Source organism: Mustela lutreola, chromosome 7, assembly GCF_030435805.1.
Source record: "Mustela lutreola isolate mMusLut2 chromosome 7, mMusLut2.pri, whole genome shotgun sequence".
Taxonomy (NCBI): domain Eukaryota; kingdom Metazoa; phylum Chordata; class Mammalia; order Carnivora; family Mustelidae; genus Mustela; species Mustela lutreola.
The window spans coordinates 51,065,400-51,090,767 of record NC_081296.1 but is presented as its reverse complement, the minus strand read 5'-3'; the positions used below and the strand labels follow the sequence as shown (position 1 = coordinate 51,090,767).

The following is a 25,368-nucleotide window of genomic DNA, read 5'->3' as shown; positions in this document are numbered from 1 at the left end:
TTGGTCTTGTGGGCCAGGTTTATTTGACAACACCACCAAAACGTGGTTATACTTAAAAATAGATTCTGAAAAGAAATCGTACCTCAGCCTGACTTGGCTGTGCTCAACAATTCCTTCCTTTTTATGCTTTAGGAGTTTTTTTTCCCTGACAGGATTTAAAAGAAAAAGTAAACAAAACAGGCCAGAGGAAGGAAGTTAGCCTGCAGGGAATCAAGTGAGCTAACCTGTGAACCCAGCTGCCATTGGCCAGCATGAGCAGACACCTGTGATTCTGTGGCTGGAGGCCACTGGTAGGTCAGGGCTCAGCTCCCTGATCTGGTCACCGATTCTTTTTTTTTTTTTTTTTAAAGGTTTTATTTATTTATTTGACAGAGAAAGATTACAAGTAGGCAGAGAGGCAGGCAGAGAGAGAGAGGAGGAAGCAGGCTCCCTGCTGAGCAGAGAGCCTGATGCAGGACTTGATCCCAGGACCCTGAGATCACTGAAGGCAGCGGCTTAACCCACTGAGCCACCCAGGCGCCCCTGGTCCCTGATTCTTATCCTCTGTGTATTCCTTACTGTTGACCCTGAGCTTGGCTTGGGTGGAGTGACTTCTTGAAAGACCAGATAATTTTGAGAAGCGTTCAGTGTTTTCTGCTTATCTCTCGCTCACTCTCTTTTTTTTCCCCACTTACAGTTTGGAAATGTTTGGGGACCAGCAAAGGGCATGTTTTCACGTTGTACAGGGTACTTCTCCAGTTGTGTTTCCTGGAGCTCTTGGGGTTCTACGAAGCCTGTTAGGCATCAGGGTGTGGGCTCTGAGTCTGTGGGCTCCTAGTGTCCCTCCTCCCAAAAAGAAGTACTGCTTTTTATCTTTTTTACATATTGGGCTTCTGGGCAAGATGTATTGGAGAGAGGGTTCCACACTTCACATAAATATTAAGCACCGATGTCAGAAGACTATGAAGACTTTGGCAACATGGTCAGAGAGGAGAAACGGGTTCATCGGCCCGCAGGCTTGTCTTGCCAGCTGGCAGAAACGGCCATTTGAAGGGCTCTGGGTGCTCTGGTGTTTGCATTTCTGGTGCTGATGTTTCTGTCCACTCCAGAGTCTCCACTCGCCTCAGACTGGGTTGGAGGCTGCTCCTGGGTGCCTAGTACTCCTTGCTTGTCCACCTAGTTCCTGATGCACTGCCCACCTGGCTTTGGTAAAGTTTTGCTCCTTACCCTTATCTCTGTGGCCCAGAATTCCGACCTGCTTCCTGCTCTGATTTCTGGCAACTTTATATTTCTTCGCCCTGTTTTGGATTCCTGGCTCTCTAATTTCTTGCCTGGCCCTTGAGTAACTATGTCCCAGGTGTCTTCTGTCTTCCTGGATGCGGGCATTACATAGGAACCCTGCTTTCCATCTGCCATGGCCCTCCCCAGCATTATCTGTTTTTAAGCTGGGATCTGAGGATCCAGTTCACTGGGGCTGAATCAGTTTCAAGGATAGGCTGGGTTGGAATGTGGGGACCAGAGTCTATTGGCTGGAAAGAAAAAAGAATTTACTTCCACGGAGAAGTTATGAAAGCACATAGTACTTTCATAAACAGTCTCATTTCATTCTTGTTACAATCTGGTGAGACATTCTTATGTCTATATTACACACAAGGGATGTGCAGAGGTAGAATGCAGATCTTTGGACTCTATATCCTGGGCTAGGTAGAGGAGATAAGAATAGGTTGAGTGCCAAGGCAATGAGAAGGATCTTGTTCATGGGAGTTAGAAGTGGTCTGACTAGGAGTTAGATGTGTTGGTAATGGGAGGGAGATAAGAGGCAGGGGCAGCCACAGAGGCCCCACAGTCAAAGGTGGTCAGGCAGACAGGGGAGGTGGTGGGCTCCATGACACCATCCCCAGGCAGGCTATTGTTGTGGGAATGGGGTGTGTGTCCTCTGGGATCAGGCTGATCTGGTTCCTACTGACTACAGATTTGACCTGCTCCTGGCCCATGCCTTTTTTTGTTGTTGTTTTTTTAATTTATTTATTTTGAGAGAGAGAGAGAGAGAGAGAGAGAGAGAACATACTGGGGAGGGGCAGAGGGAGAGAGAGAACCTCAAGCAAATTCCTTAAGCAGACTCCATGCTGAGTGCAGTGCCTGACGTGGGGCTTGATCCCAGGACCCTAAGATCATGACCTGAGCCAAAATCAAGAGTCAGATGCTTAGCCAACTGAGCCCCCCAGATGCCCCATGGCCCATGCCTTGGAGATATGTTAGCTCAAGGGCCTGTTCCCCAACCTGCTGGGCTGCCTTTGGGAAGGTCTTGACTGGAAGCATCTAAGCATTATACCTGCTCCTTGACCCTGAAAACTTGCAGGGTAATTCCAAAGGAATGGTGGCTCATTGTTCTGCAGTGTGGGAAGAGGAACTACAGTGAACCCTTGGGGGAAGTAGGAGGAGGAACCGGGTCTCCACATCCCTGTGCCTTGGGACACTTCCCATTCACTACCACTCCACACACATGGCGTCTAGTCCCTGGATTTACGTTCTAGGAAGCCCTGCCTCATCTCTACCTTAATACACTGGTGACTTTGGGTCAGATTACTAAACTCATGGACACTTTACAATTGACTGAGAAAGGAACTGAGTTAGGTCCGCTCTGTTCCTAGACCTTACAAAACATGTTTAGCAGCGTGCCAGAGCAAGTCTGGTTGGCTGCTGCTTTCCATGGAAGATAGAGGTGGGTAGGCTGGGGATTTGGTCTCTTGGAGGCAGGTCATGATTGGTGTATTTTCTTTTGAAAATGAACACCAACAATAAAATTAAAAAAAAAGTCTGCTTTTTAATTTTCACTGTTCATGTGCAATTCTAAATAATATCAGTGATGAAATACTCCTCCTTTCTGGAGTGGGCCCCTCTCCCCACTGCTTGGTATACTACTGAAGCTAGAGTCAGTAGATGTGGTTTTGTGTCCTAGCCCAGCTTTCAGGGCTGGCTCCCTGGCCCAACCGCCAAGTTTCTTCCCCAAGCTTCTGTTTCCTTTTCTGTGAAATGGAACTATGAAGGAGACCTACAAATATTAAGAGAGAGAATAAATATAAAATTAGCTTATAAAGAGAAAAGCTGGATATCAATGTTGTGGTATCCACATTGCTGTACAAAATCTAAATGGTGTGAGATCTGGGTCACATTCAGGATGTTCTTCTTTGGGAGTGAAGAATTTGGGGGTGATCAAGCCAGGCTCTTCATGAAGTTGAGAAGCTGGTGTTGGAGAGATAACATGGTTTTCAGCATAAACTGTTCTAGGTTTATGCCTTTTCATCTGATTCCTGGGCAGACAATAGGACATCCTCGTGGGGTACCACCCTGGGCCCTGCTGAGTTGCTGAACGAGGCCTATCTGTCTCGCTCTTTATGCAGGCTCCTCCATCTTCCTGGGGTGATGAGAGAGTGAGGAGCTGAGTCCTTTGGCTGGGAAGAGGGGTGTGTTCCTGACTTAATTACAGGAGAGTGTGCTGGCAGAATTATGGAGGCTAGTTTGTGTCTGGTGGATTGCATGTCCGTCACTAAACCGTGCTACGTGACTTCAGTCCAGCCCCAGGCTCAGAGTCACACACACACACACACACACACACACACACACACACACACAAACACACACTCTGCCCCATGCCTCCTGTCCTTCTACAGTGCTAGATGATAAAGTCCTTTCTCAGGCACCATTTATGACTTCTCTTGTGACATGGCCAGGCCAAGGTTTCTCACCCCTGCTTGACAAGGGAGGAAACTGAAGCCCAGGGAGTTGAACTGTCCCAGGTCGGGGGTAGGGCTCTGACTAGAACCCATGTGGAGAATAAAGGGAAAGCCTTTACTTCTGTTCAGTTTGTCATGGGCTCTTTGGAGCTTTCTGACTGATGCTTTCTGAGGTGAGACCTCAGGGGGCAGGTGGAGAAACACAAACCAAGAAGGCAGTGCCTTGCCTGAGCCCATGAGGCTCTGATGGCAGGACCAGGAGACTGCCGGCCCTTTGCAGGGTGAGACCATGGGTTGGGTATTGACTGCAGTGTTGTGGGGGAGGGGGAGGCAGGAGGATTGGAATATACATGCTTTTCACATGCGTGTCAATGTTTCAGCATTCCCAGAATTTCTGATTTAATATGGGTAATGATTGGGTGGCTCCTCTCTGTTCCCTCTCTGGATGGCACCCCGGGTGGCTCTGTCCTAACCTAACCTGGCCTAGAGAAGCCCTCACTGCCTACCCTTTGCCCTCATAGCCTAGCTGGGCAACTTCTGTGCTGTGTGACCTGAGCCCCTGGCTTTGGAACATCCAAATGGACAGATGAGGGCCCATCCATGAGTCAACAGGGCATAACAGAGAGGCATCTCTGCTCTGATTTTTTTATTTATTTATTTATTTTTTTTACACCTCTACTTTGATTTTTGCATTTGCTGTGGATACAGTGACCAGGGTGAGCCTGAATGTAAACTTCTACTCCTGGTACCCCCAAAGCCTAGGGTCATCTTCTGTCTTGATTTGGAGCAGTTCAACACCAGACCTGTCAGGCAGAAATGGCCCTAGTGGGAGAGACAGCACTCCTCTCCCTCCCTCCCGTACTCCCCATCCTCCTTCCCTTGAATGTCAGATCAAAGAACCAAGGGAGAAGGTAATGAATACTGAAAAGGACAAGGAATAAAATGAGTAATAGCAGTACGGTTTCTTCTTCCGTAAAATGCAGAGAATCAGAAGACTGTGGTAAGTGGGTTTCTCAGCCCCCGCCTGCACCAGTCACCTGGGAGGTTTTTAAATATCTCCGTTCCCAGACGGTAGCCCACCCAGACCCAGGAGATGGGAATCTCTGGGGATGAGACCCAGGTAGCCAGTTTTGGAGTGCCCTGGGTGATTCCCGTGTACAGCCAGTTGAGAACCACTCCTCGAAGGGGCAAGAGAGTTGGTTAACTGCTTAGGACAAAGATATCCCTGCATCTAGCTATGCACTAGAATCATGAGGAGGACTTTAAAAATGACACCGACTCCCTGGCCACACACTGCTCACCATGTAGATCAGTGACTTCCATGGTGCCTCTAGCTTGACCTTCAGAGGAGCGGTAAACTGGTAACAGTTAGAATAGCTGTCATCCATTAGACCTGACTGTGGGCCAGCATTGCAGATGTTTCCAGTCACCACGAGTCCCTAGTAGGAAGTCATGATTCCCATTTTACAGATGAGGAAACTGATGCTCAGAGCAGGTAGCCACTTGCCCCAGGGGACAGCATAAGTTTCCCGAGTCCAGGCCTGTCTGTGCTGGAGTGCTGCTTTTGCTGCCCAAACCTCTCAGCCTAGGTGCTGGCCCTCATGGAGCTATTCTCCCCTCTTTCCAGTAATGGTCCACCAAGAAGGTCATCAGTGGCCTAAGCTCTCCTTGGGCTCCCCTTGGACTCCCCAGGGCAGGTTGAATGGAGGACCCCTCCCCCAGGAAGAGAGGGGAGATGAGTGGTGTTCTTTGGTGTTTGGCTTCATTATTCACCCACTCTCAAAATTCCTGCTTTTGGTGGGAGGAAATGGCCTGTATATTAGGACTGACCCCCCCAGTCACCTCTCATGGCCATCCATAGTTGCTCTCAACAAGGAGAAAACTCAACCAGGAAAAGCAAACACTCATTTGCTTTTTTTGAGGCTCTGAGGAATTTTTAAGTCATGTCATACAGAAAAATGCCTCTGTTTCCCTCATAAGTCAAAGTGGTGGAGCTTTCTCAAGGTGACTTAGAAATATTTCTCTCAGCTTTACAAAGATTCTGTTCCTCCACATCTGTGTTCTATGAGCTTAAACAAAATGCTTAAAATCCTTAAGCTTTGGTTTCCCCATCAGTCAGCGGGAAGGAGTGAGCCCTGTCTGCCCTGAGGGCTGCTGACGCCAGGCCCCTGAGATGTCAGAGAAAAGAACATGGCTGTCCTGACATTGAGACTTACAGTTGCCTGGGACTGGAAGCTTTGTCAGGTGTTTGCTGCCTCCGACTGAGGGACCCAGTGTCCCTGAGGCCCAAAGTAGCTCCAGAGGACCAGCTGTGTTAGAAATCTCACTGACTGTGTTCACTCTGGCTTTGAGAGGCCTGGCTTCCCTCCACCCGCATCAACCCCTAGTGTGTAGACAGCTAGGAGCCAATATTCAGGGCATAAATAGCTGAAACTTTAGAATTAGTAGACAGTGTAATATAAATTTGGTTCCATAAAGCCATTCCTGCCCAGCCTAGACCAGCTCCCAGGACCCTCTCCTTCCCCAGAGCTTCCTCTGTACCTGTTGTCTGTGCCTTTGGTCCCTGCCCCTTATTCTGTCGCACAGGGCCTGGCACAGAGCAGACACTCAGGCAGTGCTGAGTGAATGGAGGATGAGGGCACGGAGAGTTACGGGAATATGCGTCTGGTGACGTCTCTAAGGTGGTTGCCATAGAATGCTATTTAAGTGTTGGCATATCTATTCCTTGCTTGCTCTACTTGACTTTTTTATTTTTTCCACTTAGGTTTATTTTGAAGGCTCTCTCCCTGAGAATTATTCTAGGAATGGAGTGGTTCAGATGTGAAGCTATTTTCTGAGGTTGAGGCAAATATCTGGAGAATTTCATTGTGCATAACTCTTACCCCAGAGCCACTAAGAGAGTACATTCTGCCTGTGGAGTATGGTGCTCCCTTATTAAGCCATTAAACTGAACCTGAACACTTTCTGAGTTCTATCTTAAGAAGTGGGTATTGTGGGTGAGAAAACATGGGGCACTTGTGGAAAATGATGGAAGAAGAGTGGGAGGACCCCAGAAGGAGGCGACCACTGGGTCGTCTCCGGGGGACTTAGAGCTGCCCACCTGCCTTGCCCATCTGAACTGAGATGGAGAACAGAAGGCTGCTGCCCTTCCCTGTAGAGTGGGCTGTCCTTGGAGCACTCAGAGAAGCTGGCTCAGGGCCACCTGCCATTGGGAGGGACACCATTTCATGGTAACTGTATTGGTTGCCAGAGCGAAGCATTTCTAGGCTCAAACCTGAGGGGCACTAAGCACGGTCTTGACTTCTATAACTACTTAGTGGCTTTGTGGACAGTGGGCTGGGCCCCTGGCTTGGCCATTGACTCTGTGATGACCTTACACTTATCTCTTGACCTCTCCTACACATCAGTTTTCTAACACTTTACAACTCTGTGGTCCCATTAGCCCTCTCACCATGGCGAGCTCCCACTTATTGTTATTAACAGTGTTAGACTGCTTCCATCCACCTGGCCTCCACCAATATCCCACGAACCCAGGCCAGCATGTCCTCTGGCCTTGCCCTTACTTTAAGGGCATCACCCTCATCTTGGCTCTGCTCTCTTACTGTAGACGTGCTTTGGTCAGGTCATTGAGATTTTATTTGTTGGGAGGAGGTTGGGAACAAAGGTAGAATAAGAATATAGGGAATATGGAGATATCACAGTTATAAATTGATGGATTTGTACTTGTATCCAGATAAGGATGGAAATAAGTAACTGTTACCATTAGTACTTTGACCATGCCAAACTGATCTTTATGTTTTTCCTTTTTAAACTTTACATGACATAATACAAGCTTCTGGACCCTGTGGTTTTATCTAGTGGATACTGGACTCAGGTTCTAACTAAGACTTAGGAACGATGAGGCTGTGTCATCCTCATCAAATCAGTAACCTTCCAGGGCCTCAGTGGTCACATCTGTGCACTGGGAATGACAATACTAACATTCATTCCTAGTAAAGGTGAAGGATTCGTATGAACAAAAGGGAAGCCCAGGACCTGCCCCATCTCAGCCACGGTTAACAGGCAGGTGAGGATGCTGGCTGGTAGCATGATTTGTCCTACCCTTGCAGCATGACTCTGAATTAGTGTGGCCTGGGGGCTGGCAACTAGGTCACTTCCTGGATGGACATAGTAACAACCCAACTGTGCCGGTCTGTGTCCCCCACAGCGGCCAGTTTGCCATTGTGAAGAAGTGCCGAGAGAAAAGCACAGGGCTGGAGTACGCGGCAAAGTTCATAAAAAAGCGGCAGAGCCGGGCCAGCCGGCGGGGCGTGAGTCGGGAAGAAATCGAGCGGGAGGTGAGCATCCTGCGGCAGGTGCTGCATCCCAACGTCATCACGCTGCACGACGTCTTCGAGAACCGCACCGACGTGGTGCTCATCCTGGAGCTGTGAGTGGGTGCCCGGGACCCCTGGTGGGGGCGGGGAGGGTGCTGGATGGTGCAGCCACAGGTCCCAGAGGGCAGTAGCAAGCAGATGAAATCAGCGGAGGGTTGTTTCCCTTGGTTACCGCCCCCGCCCCCTGCAATCTGGGTCAAAGTAGGTGGGTTTGCTGAGTAGTGGGGACAGGGCTAAAGTCTAGGTCTGGCTTTCATTGGACCCTGGCGATAAAAGGGAAGCAGTGGCTGGTGCTGGGGTCATTTCCTGGCTGAAGAGCTCAGGGGAGGACGTGGCTGTGGGGGTGGGGGAGACAGTGGGGGATAGGGTGTAAGAAGGTGGTGGGAGGGAAGGAGAGGCAGTCTGGGAGGGGTCTTCTCTGTGAGGAGGAGAGAAGCAGTCATGCTCCAGGCTCCAGAGAGCCCTTCTCCACCCCTTTCCTGAGAAAAAAATCTCCGCATTTGTGCTGTTTGATGCCTTCATTATCCTAATAATAGCTGTTATTGAGAAGCCCCACCCCCATGGTAAGCCAACTATTTGTCAGGTGCTTCATGTTTGCCATTTTGTTCAGTCCTCACAAAGACTCTTGAGGGAAGTGTCCTACTAACCTGGAGGGCTTACTTTGTTTTCACTGTACTGAGCACTTCTGTTACCTTACTTAATCTTCCTAACAATCTTAGCACACAGAAGCTCTTATTCTTCCCATTTTACAGACAAGAACACTGAGAAGCCAGGTTGCTTATTGGTCCCAAAGCCAGAAAGAGGCGGGGCCAGGACCTGAGTCCACAGGCTTGTGTGGACAGTGATGAGCGTGAGGTGGGATGGCCTTAAGCCAGCCTCGTGGGGGGAGATGTCACAGTCTGGTGTCCCTCCAGAGGTGTGGCCATGGAATGTGGAGATGGGACTCTGGCAGACAACAGAGTTTGAGCTGGACTGTGGCACAATGGCTGTGTCCAGTCAAGCAGCAAGACCCGTGTTGGGAATATTCTGAGCCTCACAGGCATCTATGCATCTGCCGGTTAACAGAAGGGTGGTGGCATTTATTTTGGTAATCCCTGACTTTGTGACCTTGGGCCAGTCACCTCCCTCCTCTGAGCTTCAGCTCTCATCCATAAATGTGGCAGCCACCCTTCGCCTGCCTACAGGTTGGGTAGATCACCTGACATTTGAAATAATTCTAGTTTGAGAGCTAAACCCTTGTATTACCAGGATATAGATTTACATAGCAGATGGCCATTTGCATACTCTTGCATTGGATGCTTAAATTATTCATCTCTCTGTTTAAATGCATAAAATCACTCAGGCTACTCCTTTCTCACTCGAGCGTCCTTCATGTCTCTCCCGTGGTCTTCTCAACAAGTCACACTAGCTGGCAAATACCTCTGCTGACTCAGCAAGCCTCGGGGTGTCCTGCAGGTGTGGTCAGCCATGTGGACAGCCCGAGGTGTGGCATCCTGTGGGGCTCAGGGGGAGCAGTTGGCACACGGGTTGCCAGCAGAGTGAGAAGCCCATCTCTGCTGGGAAAGCAAGGCCACTGCTTTAAAAAACTTTCCAGCAACTGAAAAGAAATTACATTCATAATCCTACCACCCAAACATAGCTATTTATGTTTTTCTGTGATTCCTCTCAGTCTTTATCTGTTTGTATACAATCATTGTACTTGTACAATTTCTTGGTCTGCTTTCCCCCCTCAGTTAGCATAATTTCACAAAAAGGGTTTTTTCTTTTAACTGAGTGTATCATGTTTCATTGAATTACATACTCGTGTATCTTTATTGTTAGACATTTGGTTTTTATTCCCAGCTTTTAACCATTACAGATTTTATGGCCATCAAACAACTTTCTTCTCATAATTTCCCACGTTTTATTTGTTTGTTTGTTTGTTTGAAATAATCCTTTTGGATCAGTCCCCAGGAAGGGGATCATTTTCATAAAATGAAAGAATTTTATTCTTTAATTGCAGGGGAAATCGCCTGCTTCTCTCTGTTTGTAAAACCCTAGGAGTTGGGGTCTGGGATGCTCTTGAGATGTCTCCGTTTCTCCCAGCAAGGCTCCTGGTCCGTGACAGTTATGTGCCCTCTTCTAGTGAGCTGTCACTGTCCATACCACTGGTTGTCACCAGCGCAAGCTGCCATGCTTGCTCCGTTCTGTGTACTTATAGTTTCTCTGTCTCCTTCTTTTCTTTCAAGCTGTCTCACTGCTCTCACTGGGGTCTGAGAGGGAGGATCTCCTGACAGAGAAAGACTTTTTGTGGGCTTTTTGATGGTTGGACTTGGTGACCCCTCTTGGGCTGTTCAGCAGCCTTTGGCAGCCCAGTCCTCATGGTAACCTAATAGGTCAGTGAGTTTGCCCAGTGCTGGAACATGAGTATTAGTGCCTGCCTGTTCAGTTGAAATGGCAGGTTTTATGGATAGGTCTACCCCAATCCCACTGCCCCTCTCGGCAACTGCGGTCCAGTGCCTGGCACACTCTGCTTTCTATTAAAGTGACCGGTTCTCAGAGGACATGCCCAGCCCCAATTTGAGTCCCTTTTAGCTGTTGTTCCCCCATCCATGACCTCCTTAGCAGCAGCTGCCTCCAGTCAGGACTGTTGAAGGCAAAGATGGGAAGGATTCGGTTTTGCCATATAAGCTGACTTCTGTATACCATAAAGAATATTTTCAAAATCTCAATAGATTAACTCATGTCATATGTGGAGTGTGCTCTGGAAAATGTAAGTCAGCCCTAGGAGTTTGGACAGGCCCTCCATCCAAGCCCGATGGCTCTAGTACCTCCCGGATCCCCAGCGAATGGAAAGCAAGACCCGGGCGGTTGCATTGGAGAGAATGACCCGGCAGAGCGCCCCAGCGTGTGGGCAGTGCTTCCCAGTGCCCCAGATTGAGTGCTGTTTCCTGGGCCTGAGCAGCTCTAGCAGCATCCTTCCTCAATCACTGCCCACGCAGATCGTTTTAGCGCACGTTCACAAACCAGTCAGGGAAGTGTTTCCAGCAGGCAGAACAACTGCAAGAAGGGAGATCAGCAGACCCGGAAGGGACTGATCCTGGGGATGCTGAGAGGACAGGACAAGAGGCTCAGACTATTAGGTTTTGCTTTTCATCTTTAAGCTAAAGAGCTTTGGGATGTGAGAGGAGAGACCTTTGGGAGGAGACAGGAAGCTCCAGGAAAGAGGTTTGGGGGCTGAGAAGCCCTTGGGAAAAGCTGTGTTAAGGGGAAAATGAATAAAACCTTGAGGAGAGCTGCCAGGGCACTGATGTGAGTGTCCCCAGCCTGGGTGTCCAGACTTGGACATTTACCGTGGTGACCTCATCAGTCTTCCACACTTCCAGGACTCTCGGCGGAGAGTCTGGGGACTCCTGTGGCTATTCCCTCCTTTATCCGAAGGAGACCATGGGTTACCCGGTCTCCTGCCCAGATCACACCTTCAAATGGAGTGGCTGATGACTGTCTCCCAAAGTCCTCACCCAGCCTGGGCCTTCACATCGGTGGCTCTGGGTGACAGGACACATCCCCATTATCACGAGATTCTTTCACACTTGGGGAGCTTTCTATTTAAGGTAAGAAGGGCTAGGATATGCCTGAGGCAGCAGCCTCACAGAACCCAGCAGGGGCTGGAAGGACGGAAAGCAAGGGCCAGCAAGAGGGGACGCTGTGGATTTGAACATGGGAACATGGGCACAGGGCTCCGGACAGGTCTCTTGCCGATGCCACGGTGTCACTTCTGTATGATATGGAATATCCTATATCATGCAGAGAGTTTTAATGCTTTTTCCCCTTTGTTCTTTTAACCACCTACCTTCTATTGAATGCCTTTGTTACACAAGGTGCTGTGGAAGTGAACATAACGTAGCTGGGGAGAGAGACAGACAGCTAACAATAGCGTGATATGAGGGATCCAATGCGGCTGAACAGGGATGTCAGAGGACTGCCCACTACTTGGGGAGGCTTTGAGCTTTCCTGATGGCACTAAGTCAGGCTTTATAATGTGGAGACAGTGTGGTGAGAAAGACATGGTAGACTGGGGCTGAGAAGATGCGGCTCTGAATTTTGGTTCTGTGACTTACTGTGTGACGTTGGGCAAGTCTTACTCTCTTCGGGCCTCTGTTTCTCATTTGAAAAATCAGGACAGAAGTTCCATCTACCCCTCTGGGGGGATGTGAGTTTCAAGGGAGAGTATGCTCAGGGGAAGCACAGGTGGCAAACTTTGAGTAGACTTGGAGTCAAATGCCCTTCCACCACCGGCACGCCTGACAACGATATGGTGTGTGGTGTTTACTTCCAGGACTTCATCAGAGGTCTCATAGCACTTGTCCAACCCTACAGCAAGATTCCCCACTCCCGGGGGCCATAGGCTGGGTTTTTTTTTTTTTTACTCTTTTTAAAAAATTTGTTTTTTAAAAAATATTTTATTTATTCATTTGACAGAGAGAGAGAGAGAAATCACAAGTAGGCAGAGAGGCAGGCAGAGAGAGAAGGGGAAGCAGGCTCCCTCCCTGTTGAGCAGAGAGCCCAATGCGGGGCTCGATCCCAGGATCCCAAGATCATGACCTGAGCCGAAGGCAGAGGCTTAACCCACTGAGCTGCCCAGGCGCCCCATCCTCATTCCTGTTTTGCAAGAAGAAAAGCCAGGCCCAGGGATTCTCCCATGCCATACCCTCAGGGGAAGGTTGGATCTATGTTAGGGAAGGATTGGGACCACCGTCCTGGTTCTTTGACTAGACTCAGGGTTACTCCTTCAGCAGCTAACAGGAGGCTCCACTTTCCAGCACCTGCCCAGGAGGCGGTAGGGCAGAGAATGGCCTCACCCCCGAGACACATGGAGAAATAGTGCACCAGCCTCATCCCAACACTGAGGCAGCCACCTCGGGCTGTGCCCAGCTGAGGGAGTAGAGGGACAGTGAGGCTCTAGCAGCCAACAAGCTCTCAGGTGCCATCTCACTGGCGCCTCTCTCAGGCTCTCTTCACCCCTTTACCACCACCCCCACTTTCTCTAAATATTGACTCAGCATCTCTTATGCGGCAGACACTAGCCAGAAAGATGAGGACCTGATCATGACTCCTGCCCTTGAGAAGCTCACACCCCAGCAGGAACAGGGTCTTCTTTCTGACATTCATCTGTCTGCCAGAAGGAGATATTTTTAACCCCATTTGACAGATGAGAGAAGACTAAGGTGGAGAGTGATGTGCTAGGCAGCCACAGAACCAGTGCGCCAGCAGGCCTGCCCCTCACCTCCAAGGCTGGCCAGGCCCAGGGATTTCCTGCCACATACATGCCCTGTACGCATCCCCCCACTCCCGCCCCTGTCTCTGGGCCTTTGCTCATTTCCCGTACTCCCCTGGCCAGGCCCTTCCCAAGCCTCACTGCATCCCCAGCGCCTTCTCCCACACTAACCACATGTGACAAACAATACCTCATGGCGGAAGCCCTGCTGGTAGAGTGCTGACACATGCTGGTCACTGGGCTGAGTGCCTTCCTTATAGCACCAGCCCATTTGCTCTTCAGAACGAGGTGAGCATGTAGACATCCTCATTACCCCCAGTCCCTGACAGGCATGGCTGAGAGGGTTAGGGCAGCTCCTCCCCAGTCACATGTTCGCCCGAGGAGACAGTGTTGGACAGCAGCGGGGGCCTGGACATGGCCTTGACCGCACACTCCCCTGCTGAGAGAACTTGCATGGCCACTTCCCTCCTGTGGGCCTCGGTTTCCTCATCTGTTATGGAGGAACTGCCAGGCGATGATGGTCATAATGTGGGAAGGCGGCTGAGGGAGATCCCAGAGTCTGCCCCCACCCCCCACTGTGGAAGTTTACTGCTAACTTCTGATTATAGTGGATTTCAAATACACAAAAGTAGAGAGAAAAATGTAAGGAATGCTCATATGCCCATCACCCAGCTTCAAATGATCAACGTTTTGCCAGTCTTGTTTTATCTAAAACTCCTACTCCCCCCACCTGCCCCTACCCTAGCTGATTGTTTGCTGGAATATTGTAGAGCAACTCTCAGACAAAATGTCACTTTACATATAAACATTCTAGTGTGCATCTCTCATTGATGACAGTTTTTTAAAATGTGGCCATCGTGTATCTATCCCATGACAGAATTATCCAGTTGGGCCTCGGGACCACCGAGGCTGTCTATGCTGCAGTCCATAGTGATGTTTCCTCTGATTGACCCAGAGATATCTTTTTATGGTTGTTTTATTTGAATTAGCATCCAAGTGAGGTCTGCACACTGAATCTGGTTCTTTTGTCTCTTCCGTCTCATTTCTCCTGTACCAGTTTTCTTTCCCCTTCTTCCTTGATGCTATTGATTTGTTGGAAAAACTAGGTCATTTGTCCCGTTGATTGTCTCACAGCCTGGATTTGGCTTATTCCTTCCTCATGCTGTTAGTGAACTCGTTCCTCTATGTCTTGCATTTCCTGTAACCTAATGGCTAGATCTAAAGGAGATAACCTCCATATTGGCACAGTTCAAGAGAAATAGAATATGAACCATATATGTGATTTGAGATTTTCTATTAGCCACCTTGAATAATAAGTAAAAAGAAATAGGTGAATTAATTTTTATCATATTTTTATTTACTCCTGTATATATATATCATTTTAATATGTAATCGATATCAAAATCGTTAATGAGATATTTCACATTCTTTTTTCCATATTCCATCTTCAAAACTTAGTGTGTTTTTTACACTTACAGCACATTTAGCTCATTCTCATGTAATGGTTAGCGTGAAATATGATCCTATCAAAACAATAAAGTTGTGTTTGGAGTAAACTATTTTATACCCCTTCAGTTTTTGAATGAAAATGATTTCAAATGAAATAAAATTTAAAATTCAGTTCCTCTCGATGCTCAGTAGCCACATGTGACTAGTGGCTATATTGGACAGTGTTCATAGAACACATTTCCATCACGGCAGAAAGTTCTGTTAGCTAGCACGGAGCGAGAGGCTGAAGCAGAGGTGGGTGTGAGATAACGTCATGGGTGTTGCTGTGTGCTTGTTCTTGGTACCCCATCATGTCCAGGGGTTCTGTTTTTCATGACACTGAGATTGAAGAGTGGTTCCGTGGGTACTTCTGAACATTTTTTTTTTTTAAGATTTTTATTTATTTATTTGACAGAGAGAGACCACAAGTAGGCCGAGAGGCAGGCAGAGAGAGGAAGGGAAGCAGACTCCCTACTGAGCAGAGAGCCCAATGCGGGGCTCTATCCCAGGACCCCAGGATCATGACCTGAGCCGAAGGCAGAGGCTTAACCCACTGAGCCACCCAGGCGCCCCGCTTCTGAACATTTTTAAAGAACAGTGAAAAAGGACATTTTGGTGCTCTTTGTTTAGGATGAACTAGGCAGTAGGGTATAAGTGAGTCCCCAAATTGGGACAGAAGCCATTCTGGCCATTTAAGAATCATCTGAGGACACTCGATATGATAGAGTGGTTGAAAGTCATCCTGCCTGGGTTTGAATCCTGAATGCCACTTACTAGCTCCATGACCTTGGGCCTCTGTTTTTTCAAACATAGAGACAGCCTCTGTTTTTTCAAGTAGGCAATACTAGTTCTTAGCTCGTAAGGTATTGTGATGGTTAAATGAGATAATATGCCTTAAGTATACATTATGCACAGAGTAAGTATTCAATGAATATGAATTAACTAGTATTATTTTTTTTATTGTAAAAATATAGGTTCCAAGGCTTAGGGGCTGGAGAATCTAATTTGTTAGGGTCTGTGGTAGGACCTGGGATATGCATTTAAAGCAGGTTCCTCAGGTGATCCTGAGTTCTTGGACACTTTGGTCCAGATCTCTTCCTAATATCTTTCCCTGGGATGACTCTTGGCTCTGTCCCAGCCCCAGAGAAGCACATCCTGGCTGGATACCCTAGCATCTATCAGAGGACAAACAAACCCAGTAGGGCTATCAGATTTAGTGAATAAGAATCCCCTATTTTATCTGGCAACCCCAAATTCCTAATTCTGATAAAACTGTAAACTAGGCAGGAGTGGGGGGTGGGGAAGAAAAAAAAAAACCTGTAAACTAGTATTTACAGGGGAGGTTGTTTTTGCTCTGTGGGCCTCCATTCCTGCCCTATCTACCATAAGGTGCAAGAGAGGGGAGGGTGAGGTTTTTAAATGGGTCTAGATTCCCTTGAGCTTTGAGGAGGCCATCTTTTGTAAAATGAAAGAAAGGGCTCAGGAGCCATCTTTCTCAATCTGCTCATCCTGCAGGTAAGGAAACTAAGATCTGCCTGAAGGGGGAAAGGGAATTGCCCAAGGTGAGTGGCAGAGCTGGACTAAAACCTGAGCCTCCAGTTTCTGGCCCAGCATATGTTCCTCTTTGTCACTGCACAGCACTGTTTCTATCCTCTGTCCCCTCAGTCACGGGGTGGGGAGAGGTAATACCAAGGGTAACCCGAGATCCTTCTGGTGACCCCCTAAGAGCAGTTCCTGCCCTTATGATCCAAAGGGAAGAATGCAGTAAATAGAAGCAAAGTCGGTTCCTGGTGCTGGTTGGACAGAACCCCAAAGATGGGTGAGGGGATCCTGCTGTATGTCCAAATGGTTGGGGTCCTGGTTAGGAGCTGCACCCACGGCCTGGCCCCCACCCCACCACTGGTGTCTTGCAGAGTGTCGGGAGGAGAGCTCTTTGACTTCCTGGCCCAGAAGGAGTCGCTGAGTGAGGAAGAGGCCACCAGCTTCATCAAGCAAATCCTGGATGGTGTGAACTACCTTCATGCCAAGAAGATTGCTCACTTTGATCTCAAGGTCAGTGAGGGGATGTGGGAAAAGAATTATTGTAGGAAGAACGGGCCCTGTCCCTTCTGACATTACTGCTAGGAAGGGATCAGCGCCCCTTTGGCCATCCTCCCTCATCTCGCCATGGAAAACTCTGAGCTCCTAAGAAAAATATGATGCCTCAGGAGGCGTCCCTCGGTTTCATTTTGCATTATCAGGCTTTCTTCACAGAGGGGCTGGTTGCAAGAAGCTGCTTCTTCAGACCACAGGTACCTTATCTCTTTCAGACAGTAGTAGGTGGGGTGTCATTTTTAAATAGTAGACCACTGACAGGAAACGTGAAACCAAGCACATGTCACAAGGCTGGACTCATCAGTAACCAAGAACGAACTCAGGAAGAGGCAGAAGTCTTAGCATTCAGGCAAGCACTGCCAGGGTCGGCTGGCTGTCTGGGCCCCGCACAGCCTCCAGGGCCCCTGGCCCAGAGGTCATCAGTCTTGGAACCTAGGGACCGCTGGCTGCCCTCCCTGTTCCCATCTCCTAACGTGGCCACAAAGCTGCTTCCAAGGGGCACTGATCATTTGTGGTAACTGGTAATCAGGGTTGAGAAAGTTCACTGCAACCACATAGGAGCTCAGAAAGCAAGAATGTGGTCAAAGTAGAAGGATCAGTTCCCGTAGTAACTGAGCTCAGTTTAGTGGACTAATGAGCCTTTACAGGCCCCTGAAGCATAAAGATCCTCTAACCCGGGATCAGAGAGACCTATTTACCCAGGGGCGGGTGTGGGGGGAAAACCCGTTCAGTTTTCTATCCAGAAAGTCCTATTGTGTTTCAAGCATTGTGCCGTGTGCCTAGGTATTTCTACAGATATACAAACCAACTAAGGCCCTGTCTAGGCTCAGTTCCTCTTTTCTAGGAAACCTAGTACAGGAGACAGGAAAGAAACCTAACAACTCTTAAGTGCTGCGATAGGAGGAAGTATAGGGGAGTTGGGGAGCTCAAAGGAGAGGGCATCTGAGTCAGACTGAGGTATCCCAGAGGGCTTCCTGGAAGAGGTGATATTTGAGTTGAGTTTAGAAGGACTGGCAGGGGTTACCAAAGGTGAAGGGTCTTCTGAGGAAGAGAGGCTAGCAGTGTATATGGTCTGGAAAGAGCACAGTGTATTCAGGAAAGTACCAGCAAAGAGTAGATGTTCTGAATGACAGAATGAACAAGCCAGGAGGAGAGCACAAGGCACACAAGGGTGTGAGAGCTAAACCAAAGAGGTTGAACTTGACCCTGAGGGCTACAGAGTAGGGAGTGGGGTAGGGAGGGAACATGGAGGTGAGGTGAGCGGATGTGTGTTTCGGAAGGATCTCTCTCTGGCTGAAAGGTTGGATAGAATGGGGACACCTGGAGGCTAGCTGGGGCCTAGCTGGGAGGCTAGTACCCTAATCTGGTGAGGGTGTGGCCTGAGCTGGCCTTTGGCCTTCGGAGTGGTAACACTCTGAGTGGGAAACCGTCTACCTGAATTGCTCTTGTGTATCCCTCCTGACAGTACTGTGGACAGTTAACTTGTTGTTTTCTGTGTCTTGACTGCTTCCAGGAGCCTGGCCTCACTCTTTGTCTTTTCTCTACCAGGTCTGGTAGAGGTAGGAGGAATTGTAATCCCATAGGTACCATGACGGTAGCCCCTTCATGCTGTTTAATAACTTGCTCCTGGGTGGCTCAGTCATTAAGCATCTGCCTTCGGCTCAGGTCATGATCCCCCACATGGGGCTCCCTGCTCAGCGGGAAGCCTGCTTCTCCCTCTCCCACTCCCCCTGCTTATGTTCCCTCGCTAACTGTCTCTCTCTCTGTCAAATAAATAAATAAAAGAAGAAGAAGAAGGAGAAGAGGAAGAAGAAGAAAAGAAGTCTTTAACTTGCTTGTGTGGCTGCTGTGGGGAGGGGAGTGTTGGCTTGGAGGCGGCCAGGCCAGGGGTTTGGTCTTCACTCTGCTGTATACCGGGATACCCCTGAGCCTTAGTCGTTCAGCTTCAACACAGGCAATAATTCCCACCTGGCACAGTTGCTGCCGGGGTTAAAGAGAAGCGGCATTAGCTGACTCCCTGTAGCACTCTGTAATAGTACCTGCCATTGTTATTTCCCCTCCCAGCAGAGAGGAAAAGAAAACACAACTCTTGTTACAGGATTTTGGACCCATCAGACTAGGAAAACAGGCCTGCTAATGCAGTTCTCAACTGCCCAGCAGAGAGCTGAGATTGATGGCTGCTGGGGCATGTCTGGCTCCTGGGCTCAGTCTGGCTGCTTTCCACCACCTGGAGACAGTCTGGGTTGCCTCAAATGTGCACAGGGCGAGGCTGCTGCTAACCCCTATCTTGGCCTCCTGTCCTTAGAGCTGTGCAAATGCTGAGCCTTCTGGCCCCTCCGCCCCCATCCCTGGTCCCTTGGCCCAGGCCCAGCTGAGCAACTCCAGGAAGTGATGAATAGTAGCTGTGTTACCTCATGATGGGGTAGACATCCCTGGAGCCAGAATGTGGGTATGTGTGCCCCCAGCTGGAACTTTCCACCAGCTAGAGTGGATGATGTAGAAAGTCCAGCTGGTAGCTTGGGGTGGGGGGTGGGGTGGTTCCATGTTGTTTCCCACCATCTAAAAATCATTATTCATGGATATATTTTTCTTCCTGATTTTCATTCTCTTTGAGGTGCCTCTGCTTTCCTCAACACTTGTATTCTCGTACTCCTCACCAAGTGAGTCAGGCTAGTCTTGTGGTCCCACGAACACAGCCACCCTGTTGTCTCCAGGCCCCTACCTGTGACCTGTTCTCCATGCTCACCTTCCAGCTTGAAGGGGCAGGTGATGGAGGAGGAGCAGCTCTCTGGAATACGAATGGCTTCTCCTGGGACTGCTAGCCGATAAGCTCTTCCTGTTCCGTCACAGTGCTAGAGAGGCTGGAGAGGTGAGGCTCCATCCCCGGCCCCATGTCAAAACTGACATGCTCCCAGCCTTGTGGCAGAGAACAATAAATGTACCAATTACCATATGATAAGCAGTCTTGGGAAAACAGATCAAGGCAGGCTGCTGCCCAGAAATTTGTGATGGGTCAGTCCTTGTCATCTGTAGGATAAAGGAACCCATTGTCAGCATGACATTCAGGTCTGATTCTGACCTCATCCACCTTCCCCACCCTCCCACCCCCTCCAAAACTCTAGCTCCAGGCAACAAGATGACAGATCTGTATTCTGGCCTCTCTCCTCCTTTGTTCAGGCTGTTCCCATCCAGGAAGCTGCTGCTCCTCCTTTTCTCTGGCCATAGGCTTCCTTCCTGCTTGCCCTTCTAGGCCCAGCAGAAACACTACTTCCTCTGGGAAGACTTTCCCATCACTGCTACCTCCCAAACCATAACTTAGAATGAACCTGCCTCTCTGATTCAGTTGCCCTTTGTACAGCCTTCTGCTGGGAGTATCTGTTGCTCTCACTCACTTTCTGCTGTTTATAACTAGCACCATCGCTGGCACATGAAGAAACGGATGAATGCCTTGGTAAGACCAGATGTGTGCATGGCCCTTTCATGTCACCTGGAAAATGCAAAAGAGGCTACAGGCAGGTTTTAGTCCCATGGTGTGAACATTTATTGAGGGACTGTCATATGCCCAGGAATAGAGTGTCAAACATCAATGCAATAGGGCACCTGCTTTCCAAGGGTCCACTGTCTACTAGGAGGTGGCCATGGTGGGACTCAGTGGGGAGGCCACCTGAAATGAAAGCTAACCATGACTCTCGCCAGCAAAATCTCACTTCCAGGGGGTAAGTGTTCTGACTCAGCAGAGGGAATACCGTGCCAGTGTGTGTTGTAAATATACCCCAGAAAGGCCCATTGATGTGGGTGGTTGTAGGTGGTGAAGGTAGATGCTGTTGCCCTGTGCTTGCCTGGATGGAAGGAACCCTAGGGCTGACTGCCCCTCAGTACCACCTAGCACCTGGTGTGCCTTCAGACATGGCGTCTGCATGGTGGCTTACCCTCAGTACTGCCCGGAAACCTCACCCTGGCATGCCATCCCAGCACAAATGAAGGTCTTATAGAGGGCAGGTTTGTGTGGTTTTGTGTTTATTTTAGATTTGGGAGTTTCCCTTCTGAGTATGGGTGTGTCTCCCCTACACCCCAAACCAGCTGGAGAATTCAAAAATGGAAGGTCGTCTTCAGGTCTTACTGGTATTTTCAGCACACACCATGAGGATTGAATGAAATTATACGCAAGCCAGGAACCTAGAACTCTCATGGGGCTTTTGGTTTATATAAATAGCATTAAGAAGTGAATTTTGAATTTGTAAACAAAGTACCCAAAATCCAAATTCCTCAATGCTCTGATTATCCTTTGAGCTATTTTTTACATTCGTGACATGATGGGGTCTGCTCGTCAAGCTTTCATAGGAATGATACTAATAATATTTTGAATGTTTATGGCACTTTCTAGAATATAGCATGCTTATACATTTGTTCTCTCATTTGATCCTTGTGGCCATGCATGGAGGTACAAAGTATTGTCCTTTTTTTACACACAAGGCAATTGAGATTCAGAGAGGTTAAATAACTTGTCCAGGATCACACAGGTATTAAGTGACAGAGCTGGGGCTTGAACTCAGCCAATGAGGAAACACTAAGCCAATCTGGGTGCCACGAGCTTTTCTTTCCCCAGATTCTGAACAGCATAAATTTCTTACTTCCTTGGGCCATGCCTCTGACATATTATCAATCCAAAGGTCTGTACCATGCCATGCATTTCTCCTTCACACAGTTAATTTCTCATCTGGTTACGTTATTTCTAATAAGTTATTCCTCATATTTTAAAAAATGTATATTTTATTAGTTTCTATAAAATGTGCATGTGTTTGAAAGTAGAACTTATAAGAAGGAGGCTGTTTCCATACCAAAACCTGGCAGCATGAAGCAAAGGCGAGTCATGGCAGAGATTTAACCGACGGGATCGAGTACAGTGAGATTGTGAAGGTGCAGGCCAGACCACGGTCTGTCAAAGCAGACCATGGGAGGCTTTTTCCCTCAAAATTTTTTATTATGAAAACATATCAGAAAAATTGGAAGAATATAATGGCCACTATTACACCTTCCCCCTAGATTCGACATGTAGGCACATTTGCTTTACCTCCTTCTCTCTTTAAAAAAGAAAAATGTATATTTATATAAAAGTATTTTTATATATGTGTATCTACACACAGACATGTACACATAGTACATGTATACTTTTAAAATTAAAACCATTTTAAATAAAAATTAAAATAAAAAATATATGTGATTCTTTAAAACGTTGGTATAATTTGAAAGAAAATTCTAGCCATCCTGACATTTCACTCTCGGTATTTCTACAGGCATCTCCCAAGATTCAGGTCAGGCTCCTACCAACCTACCACCATTATCACACTTAAGAAAATTAATAGAAGACCTTTCATGAATGGATGCACATGATTTTATTTCTGATTTTGAAAGATAATTCTGGCAGCGCAGAGAGGATAGCTGGGAGAGAGTAGGCCAGTAATGACAAGAAGATGGGAAAGGGATGACCCAAAGGTACCCCTTAGCATTTTTTAACTGAAGGATGGTCTTTTATGCTGTCATAAAAAGTAGTAGCTCATAGAAGACACAGAAACTTGCAAAGAAGTTACCCATAGACTTTCTACTCCAAAACAACCATTAACAATTGGTCTATTTTCTCCAGCTTTTTGAACAGATGTGCGTATGTGTTCATTTTAGGATGCTTATAACTATACTACTTTTATAATTTTCTCTTGTGCTTTTTTTCTACTTTACATTTTAACCCGAGGAGCCCACATGTGCTCTAAAGTATTTTACTTTACTGTAGAAACTTTTATACAAGTCTTTCCTGATTGCCTTACCTTCTCGGTGCATTTTTAGGGGAAGACCTTGTTTCCTGTTCCTCAGATGCCAATCTTAGCTTGTGCCCCAGCCTCAGAGTGTAGCCCTTGGGCCCCTTCAGTGCAACCCCATGCATCAGACTGAGCCTAGAGCCCTAGAAATAAATGCTGGCTGTATTTTCCACTCTTGCCAGGCCCCCTTAGGGTAACCCCGGAAGGAGTGAGCTGAGGAAACTGAACTTCTAAATAGTGGAGGGAAAGTACAAAATGTGGCAAATAGTAAGTACGGAGAGGCATAATTAAAAGAGTTGAGGGGCACCTGGCTGGCTCAGTTGGTGGAGCGTGCAGCTCTTGACATTAGGCTTGTGAGTTGAAGCCCTACGTTGGGGGAAGAGATTACTTTAAAAAAAAAAAAAAAAAAGAAAGAAAGAAAACCTTTAAGAAAACAAAAATGAGGGGCGCCTGCGTGGCTCAGTCCTTAGGCATCTAGATGCCTTTGGCTCTGGTCGTGATCCTGGGGTCCTGGGATAGAGCCCTGCATTAGGCTCCCTGCTTGGCAGGAGGCCTGCTTCTCCCTCTCTCACTCCCCCTGCTTGTGTTCCCTCTCTCGCTGTGTCTCTCTCTGTCAAATAAATAAATAAAATCTTTAAAAAAAAAGAAAGAAAGAAAGAAAGAAAGAAAACAAAAATGAAGGAGTTGAAATACAGATACTTTGCAACAGGAGCATTAAGCCAACCAGGTGACTCTTACGAGATACAGCAGGGGGCCGCATGGTGAAGTAGAAAGAGGAGAAGATTGGGGGTTGAGCATCTCCTAGCATAAGGTTCTGTGCAGTAGTATTCTGGTAACAGCCAGATCTCCAGAAATCAAGTGTATGGACACACACACACACACACACACACACATATCATGAATTTTATCATGTAAAGGTTTGTAACACAACCTACAAACAATAAAAATATATGATACTTTCTTTGGTAAATCCCAGAGAGCCAATTTTCTCACACAACATTTCCTTTGGGTTCTGCCAAACTCTTGTATCAAGAGCCAACCTAGGGATGCAGTTGACACCTAAGTGTAATTCTGACCAGAATGTTGGTTGATATTTTTGTCTAAGAAGTTTAACAAGTAGGGTGAAAATGAAACAATGAAGACATGTGTTAGAACTTTGCTTATTTGTCAATGACTGGAATGACTTCTTGGCTGGATTAGATAATAGTTTCCAAATACTAAAAATATATGTCCTCTGTTTCTGTGCTATTCACAAAACAACAGCTACATACACGGCACCCTTTTAAGTTTCAGCTACATTATTAAGTGATCTTCTCCAGCACGTCTTAAGTCTAGAATCAAAAAGATAATAAATCAGGTTCTGATCTGTAGTGTCTGCCTCTTTCCATGGTGTCAATATCCCCCCCAAGCCCGGCCCACAATTTCAAGGTACCAACGTGCCACCGACCAGAGTTTGGAAGAGGGGAGCAGTAGCATAGCCTTATTTAGGATTTCCCCAGTTCAGAGATAAGGGATAGAGATGACCTCAAAAGCACAGAGAATACTAGAACACGATTTTTAAAATTAGGAAGCAATGAGTTTTAAGTATTGTTTTTCATCTGACTGATTTCAAAATCAGTTTATAAAATTTAATTTTAATATTAAAATAATATAGTTAATGTGGCTCTCTTTATCAGCCGGCTCACACAGTTCCTGGGCTGTCATGGGCCAGTAGGCACCAGCTCCAACAGCTCCCTGGCTCTCTGAGCCTTTGCCCACAACATGAGAGCACTTTGTAAACAGGATCGTGTTATAGGCAGGCTGACTGTTGTCAGTGGTGTAGTAACAACAATGGGAGCTGGTGGTTACTGGGCACCTTGAAAACATGAAGGCTCCTGTCTGAGTGCTGGGAATGTGTTTACCATTTAATCCATGCAGCCACCTGTGAGGAAGGGTCTGCTGTCATGCCCATTTTATAGAAAGAAGAGGTTACTTGAGGGCTCCTAGAACCTTACCACAGTAATATTCCCGTTTTGCAGACCAGGGGCCAAGGCTCAGAGAGGTCCAGTTTCCTCACTGGTTAAATGAGGACACCAGGCATCCACAGCTTGGTGGCTGTGAGGATCCAATAAGGTGATGTGTGGGGAAAGCCCACCCCAAATGTTAGTTTGGCACAAACCATAGGGCCAACATTGCTAGTTGGCCCAAGGCCCAAAGCCAGTCGTCCTGGAATGCCCTTAAAAGTGAATTTTTATTTCTCTCCATGTCACAGAGCCTAGGGAAAGAGTAGGTAGCTAGAGTAGGTTTTCCGTTTTGCTTTACCAGACAGGTTTGGGTTCTGCTCCTCACTCAGTGACCTTTGCAGTTTCTTGACCAGGTCACAGCTCACAGGCTGCTCTGCAGCTTGGGACTTAATGATCTCTGGGGGCCCTTGCTGCTTCAACACTGTGAACAGCGTAGGGGTGACATGGGAGTGAGGATGCATGGGAGGTCAGAAGGAGGCCATGAGTGTGTGGCCAGAAGCTGTGGTTTAACAAATCCAAATGCGAGGGGCACCTGGGTGGCTCCGTGGGTTAAAGCCTCTGCCTTCGGCTCAGGTCATGGTCCTGGGGTCCTGGGATCGAGCCCCACATTGGGGTCTCTGCTCAGCG

At 47.8% G+C, this 25,368-nt stretch overlaps 1 protein-coding gene across 4 annotated transcripts in view; it reads left to right on the top strand.

The window, feature by feature from the left end:
- The window catches only part of DAPK2 (death associated protein kinase 2), a 117,729-nt gene that overhangs the window by 58,115 nt on the left and 34,246 nt on the right, over nt 1-25,368 (top strand). For 2 of the 4 annotated variants that reach the window (XM_059180746.1, XM_059180747.1), the window contains exons 3-4: nt 7,921-8,142; nt 16,748-16,886. In XM_059180746.1, coding sequence (XP_059036729.1) covers nt 7,921-8,142; nt 16,748-16,886 — 361 coding nt within the window. The remainder of the gene's footprint in view (nt 1-7,920; nt 8,143-16,747; nt 16,887-25,368) is intronic. The other 2 variants (XM_059180748.1, XM_059180749.1) reach the window with 1 other exon arrangement.